This window comes from Tupaia chinensis, unplaced genomic scaffold (genome assembly GCF_000334495.1).
Source record: "Tupaia chinensis unplaced genomic scaffold, TupChi_1.0 Scaffold143796_1, whole genome shotgun sequence".
NCBI lineage: Eukaryota > Metazoa > Chordata > Mammalia > Scandentia > Tupaiidae > Tupaia > Tupaia belangeri.
Genome location: NW_006203646.1, coordinates 1,637,538 through 1,643,778, shown reverse-complemented (window position 1 = coordinate 1,643,778; position 6,241 = coordinate 1,637,538). Strand labels below are relative to the sequence as shown.

The 6,241-nt window shown below is 41.9% G+C and overlaps 1 protein-coding gene across 5 annotated transcripts in view; it reads left to right on the top strand.

Moving 5' to 3' along the window:
- Positions 1–6,241, top strand: part of PTTG1 (PTTG1 regulator of sister chromatid separation, securin) — a 16,381-nt gene that overhangs the window by 8,945 nt on the left and 1,195 nt on the right. For 4 of the 5 annotated variants that reach the window (XM_006165058.3, XM_014582775.2, XM_014582774.2 and 1 more), the window contains one exon: positions 1,078–1,218. The exons of the other annotated variant lie outside the window; for it this stretch is intronic. In XM_006165058.3, the coding sequence (XP_006165120.1) occupies positions 1,078–1,157 (80 nt within the window). In that variant the 3' untranslated portion in view covers positions 1,158–1,218. Of the gene's footprint in view, positions 1–1,077; positions 1,219–6,241 lie in introns of those variants that run through there. 5 annotated transcript variants of the gene reach the window in all.

Here is a 6,241-nt window from a genome sequence, read left to right as displayed (position 1 = left end):
AAAATCTACAAATAGAACTACCATATGATCCAGCAATCCCACTCCTTGGTATCTACCCGAAGGACAGAAGAATACTTCATCGAAAAAGTGCTTGCACATCGATGTTTATTGCGGCACTTTTCACGATTGCTAGGTCATGGAAACAACCTAAATGCTCACGAATTGATGAATGGTTAGAAAAACTGTGGCACATATACTCAATGGAATACTATTCATTCATAAAAAACAAAACCCTGGCTTTTGAAAGGAAGTGGATGAATATGGAAGACTTACTGCTGAGTGAAGCAAGCCATGCTGTTGTTATAGAGTTATAAAATTATACAAAATTATAAGACATATCTTGAACATTATCTTTAAAATTCAGTATTTTGAAATTTTGAAAGTTGTTTGTAAACTGTCAAGAATTATGGAGTATGAGCTAAAATTTTTTGCTATGTAAAGTAAATGTTTGTGGAAAAATGTAAAAATAAATAAATGAAAGAGAAAAAAATAGATAAATAAATAACAAAAAAATAAAATAATAAAATAATTATTAAAAAAAACTGTTGTTAGTATGTTTTTCATTTGTTCTGATGAGATAACTTGTCTTTTTTTTTTTTTTTTAAGTTTTTTTGTCATAGGATATGTGCACTCACCAGAGAGAAACAGAGGGAGAGTGAAACATCCCAGGAGCAATGGCCACAATGCAATCCCTTCTCCATTTTTTTGAGGTTTTGGGAATGCCCAAGCATGATTTTCAAGCTGCTGGATCTGGGGCTTGAACCATGGTTAGCCATGTGGGAATTCAGCACCTTAACCACATCGCCACCTGCTGGCCCAACTTGTACTATTTTATATCAGTGAGCATGTTAGCTCACTCCTTGATCTCTAAGAACAGTAGAGGTCCAGGTGCTTCCAAGACTTAATTTCTAATGAAGGCCAATCCTGGGGCCACAGCCACATTCTAAGTGGGGGAAATTCATCAGACCAAGGGAAAAACATGAATGTATGATTAAAAATGATGGAAAATATCTATATTGATGTGGACAATGCCTCAAAGACTTTTTAGAAATTTAATAAGAAATTCCTTTTTTCCAGATTTGTTGCAGTCTCCTTCAAGCATTCTGTCCACCCTGGATGTTGAGTTGCCACCTGTTTGTCATGACCTAGATATTTAAATTTCTTACTGCTGTACAGTTTGCGTGTTTGTGTTAATAAAGCATTTCTTTGGTTACTAGACCCTTTCTAATGTTGTGGTTAATATTCCTTAGAATATACTTTAAGTAGTATGAAAACAAGATGGCATATCTCTCAGACAAGAGTCTATAATCTGACAATAAGAGATTTGTCTGATTTGTAAAAACATATCTTAGAGCCTTGGGTGTGTTTTAACAGCTTACTTTAGAAGCTGCCACTGTTATCTGTGAAAAGTACACCCCTCAATGTGTACTTTATTGCCTTTTTGTGGCCATTAACTAGTGACAGTTATTAGATCTCTTAATTAGAAGAGCCACTTCCAGCTCATTAAGTTCTATTGCTAGGCATTCTTTATTGCTGGTTCTATTTAATTTCTAATGACTTTAATACTCAGTATTCAGTAATCAGAATCGGAAAGGCTCTAAATCTTGCAAGAGCTCAACCTCCTTGAGATCATCAATTAGGTTCTTTGAAGATCCCTGCAGATAATTTACTGAGCGGAAGAGGCACTCTCCACCTACAGGAAGCTGTTTAGCTTACCTTGTGTCATACAGTAAGCATTTGATAAGCATTGTGTTTAATATCTATGACACCATTTTTCAGATGAGGACAGTGGGACTCAGAAGTTCATTGATTTGTCAGAGGTGTGAAGAGTTAGAAAGTGAAAGCTGGTATTTGGATTCCAGATCTGCAGCTGAAATCAAAATGGAGATTGCAAATGGTTGCCTGTGGATTCTCTTTTGGGAGGGGGGGTAGGTAATATTGTTTGAAATGTGATCATTTCCACGATTTAAAATTCTAACATTGTGCCTGTCTGTGGTTTTTGGATCCTTGCTCGGAAAAGCAGATCTGGCAGCGGTAGGCCTGTTCTCAGTGCTTGCTGGGCTGGTGACACAATGCCAGCCACCATCTTAAGTGTAGTGTGGACTTTCTGGACCCCACGTTAGGTGGCTTTAAGGACAACCGAAGTGTTCCTTTTATACTTTGTGTCTCTCGGACCTAGCCTATTTAACTCGCTTTACTTGCTCAGGTCATAAAGTCAGTTGAATTTGATCCTTGATACTAAGCTTTATAGGAAGCCTTTCTGAAACATCAGTAGCATCTACAGTCAAGTTAGGATATGAGCCCATTCTTTTCCATTGTTGCTGGAGGAAACTGAAATACTAGGAATACTTACAGCCACGGATGCTGCCCTCTGAATGTAAGAATCAGTTTGAATGTCTAGAGTAAGTGAAAAAGGCAGACTTCCTTAACGATGATACAGTAAGACCACTTGGCTTTAGGGGTGAGAGTTAAGTCTAGCATCCTTGGGTGTAATAGGGTCACTAGGAAAAGCTAAGTTATTCTGAGCAGCTTTCACACTCTACAGTGTAAACCTGGGTGCTCTGGAAAATTCTCTTGTGGAGGAAACCAAGGGCTAGGAGCAAAGGTACATGTCAGGTCCTTGTCAATTAATTATTGAATTACTATCTTCTGGGTCAAGAGTGATCCTACCTTTTCATCTCCTACGAATCAGCCACTTGTTGGCAAGATGGACTATTTATTTATTTATTTAATTTTATTTATTTTAATTTGACCAGAGGAAGGATAGAGTGAGAGAGAGAGGTTAAGTGAGAAAGCAACCCACCAGGTCCAGGACTCAAACCATGGTTGGCCATGTGGGAGTCCAGTGCCCTTAACCACTACACCACCTACTGGCCCTGAGACACTCTTTATATCTTCTCCACTTAAACTTGCTTTTCGACCACCCCTGCCTCTCAAGATACTCCACCTCCTCCCTAGTATAGGTTGGGTCAGCAGGGTGTATCTTGAAGGTCTTGTACAACCCTGAAATATTTACATAATTTAAGGGTAAGCCTTTATATTAGTGTCCCAGGCCTGCTGTAATAACACCGCAGATTGGATGGCTGAAATCTCTCTCGATTCTGGAAGCCAGGAGTCCAGGACCAAAGTGCTGGCCAGGCTTGTTTCTGAAGTCTCTTCTCAGCATGCAGGTGGCTGCCTTTTTGCTGTGTCCTCGTGTGGTCTTTCCTCTGTGTGTGTGTGTGTGTGCCCTAATCTTTCTATAAGGACGTCAGTCCTTATAGGGCTTGTCCTAAGGATCCCATTTTAACTTAATTACCTCTTTAAGGGTTCTGTTTCCAAGCCCAGTCCCATTCTGAGGAACTAGGGGTTAGGACTTAAAAGTGAATTTGGCCCATAGGAGATGCCATGTATTTCAGATAAAGTGACAAAGTTATGTGTCAGTGGCATGAACCTAAGTTAAATTTTACATTTAAACTTGTTAAAACACTGAAATTGGATCATTTTTGATAAATTCTAAGAAACCGATTGGTGTGTTTAAAACTTTATGTAGAAGATGAGATTTAATAATCCTTTTTGTTTTTGTAGTGGCTAGGGAACCAGCAGTTAGCGTAATGGCTATGTTGCTGGACTCCCACGTAGTCGACCGTGGTTCGTATCCCAGGCCCGGTGGCTTAAAACTCACGCCGGGAGTGTGGGTGTGTGTGCCCAGGATCCCGAGAGGAGAATGGAGGAGAAGGAATTGCGGCATGACCATCCCCCCTGGGGGGTGATTTGTTGCTTTATGTCTCTATGTCTCTCTCTGTCGGTCTGGCAAGTGCACGCGCCCTTTAGTGAAAACCTCTCCAAAAAAAAAAAGAATTATTTAATTTATCGTTATTATTTTTTAATTTGCTACAGGGCACATGTGCTCACCAGAGACAGAGAGAGAGGGGGCAAGTGTGAAAGCAAGCTGCAGGTCTGAGATTTGAACTGTGGTTGGCCATGTGGGAGTCCAGTGCCCTAATCACTACACCACCTGCTGGTGCCTTAGTAGTCCTTCTTATTTTGAATTTGCCCAATCTAGTTTTTTTCATTCATTCAGAAAATACTCATTGGCCGCTGTGTGCCAGGCACCATTTCAGGTACAAAGGGTATGACCCTGAATGAAACAGACGGACGTCTCTGTCCTCAGGAAACGTGCATTCTAGCTGGGAGAGACAGTCTATAGAGTAGTAAAAAATATACACTGTATGCTACAAAGTGATGGGTACATGGAAAAGAAAGTGGGCCAGTAGGTGGCGTAGTGGTTACATTGCTGGATTCCCACATAGCTGACCGTGTTTCCAATCTTGGACCCAGCAGCCTGAAACTCACACCAGGCGCGTGTGTGTTCCCAAGATCCTGAGAGGAGAATGGAGGAAAAGAGATTGCGACGTGGCCGTCTCCCCCCATGGGTGGGGTGTGATTTCTCGTTTTCCCTCTGTCTACCCGCTCCTCACCCCTGTGGGCACAAATGCAAAAACCTCTTTAAAAAAGAAAATTAGGGAAGCCCATGTCTTATGGGTGAGTGGGAGGGTGGGGTGGGGGGGTTTACGATTTTTAAATAGGTTATGTGGTCCTCAATGAGAAAGTACTTTTGAACAAATACCAATGCCCTGAGGATATTCAGAGCCAGGACTATCCAAGGAGAGGAATGATCTCGTTCAAAGGCCTTGAGGTAGGAATGGACTTGGTAGTCTGAGAGAATGCACAAAGGTCGGTGGGGAGTAGGGGAGAGGTAGGAGACAGCTCCAGAGAGATAGGTAGGGGCCATATCGTGTAGGACCTTGGAGGGCCAGGGAATTAGTTCGGGTTTTAAGTATAGGTATGTTGTATCCAAAAGATTCTTGGAGAAAGGGTAGTGCTGAACTGGAAAGCTGAGGTATGAGGTGATTAAAGACCAGCGTGGGCATAGTTTGAAGTTACCGGTCGTGATAATGCCTAGGAGATGGTCAAGGGAACGAGTGGAACATGGAAGACCAGCTCTTTGGAGGAGAATCGATAAGCGACTGTGAGGCCAGGGTCTTGGATGGAGTAGACGGAATGAAGGAATGGCACCAGGACGGCAGTGAGCTAGGGTACATCTTCAAGGAGAGACAGGAAACAAGAGAGGCAGTGGATGCGAGTGCGATGACAGGACTTTCCAGTCGATGTCGTAGAGCAGGGCGAGGGAGTGTCATTTGGAAGCAGCAGCAAGGAACCTGGGGGACACTGTCTTTAAACCCCCATTGGGGAATGGGGGTGGAATGCGGTCCCTTCTTCACTGATGGTCTTAGGGAGGCCAGTTACGGGTTAGTGACCAGGGGAGGGATGGCAACCTAGGAGCCAAGGTTCCCTCTGGATATGAAGTATGATGTGATTATTGCTATTAACGACTCATTAACACTGTGTGTGTATATGTATATACATATACACACATTTTATTATTTATTTTGCCATAGGGTGCATGCTCTTGCCAGAGAAAGGGAAAGTGGGAAATCATCCGCTGGGGAATGGCCTTGTTGTAATCCCTTCTCTTTCGTTTTTCCCTCAGGATTTGGGACATGTGTGCATATATGCCCAGTGTGTTTCTAAGACTGAAACCATGCTGCTGGCCATGTGGGATCCAGTGCCTTAACTACCATGCCACTTGCTGACCCCTACACAGTATATTTTAATTAAACATATATATTATGGGAGTTCTTTCTTTCTTTTTTTGTTTTTTTTTTTTGGAGAGGTTTTCACTATAGGGCACGTGCGCTCGCCAGTCAGAGAGAGACATAGAGACAGAAAGTGAGAAATCACCACCCGGGGGGGATGGCCATGCTGCAATCCCTTCTCCTCCATTCTCCTCTTGGGATCTTGGGCACGCACGCACACGCGCCTGGTGTGAGTTTTAAGCCACAGGGTCCGGGATGTGAATCGCGGTTGTCTACGTGGGAGTCCAGCGACATAGCCATTACGCTAACTTCTGGTTCCCAGGAGTTATTTCTTTTTAATACTGAACTTCTTATTCTAGGTGAAATTGAGAGAGGATTTTTCAGAAGTTCTTTTCCCTTGAAATGTAATAATTGGGATGAATACTTTATACTACTTGGTCTTTATATAGAGACATCTAGGACTAAAGATTTTTTTTTTAAGAATTATTTTGTTCAACTTTACCCATTCATTTCTTTCTTTTCTTTTCTTTCTTTCTTTCTTTCTTTCTTTCTTTCTTTCTTTCTTTCTTTCTTTCTTTCTTTCTTTCTTTCTTTCTTTCTTT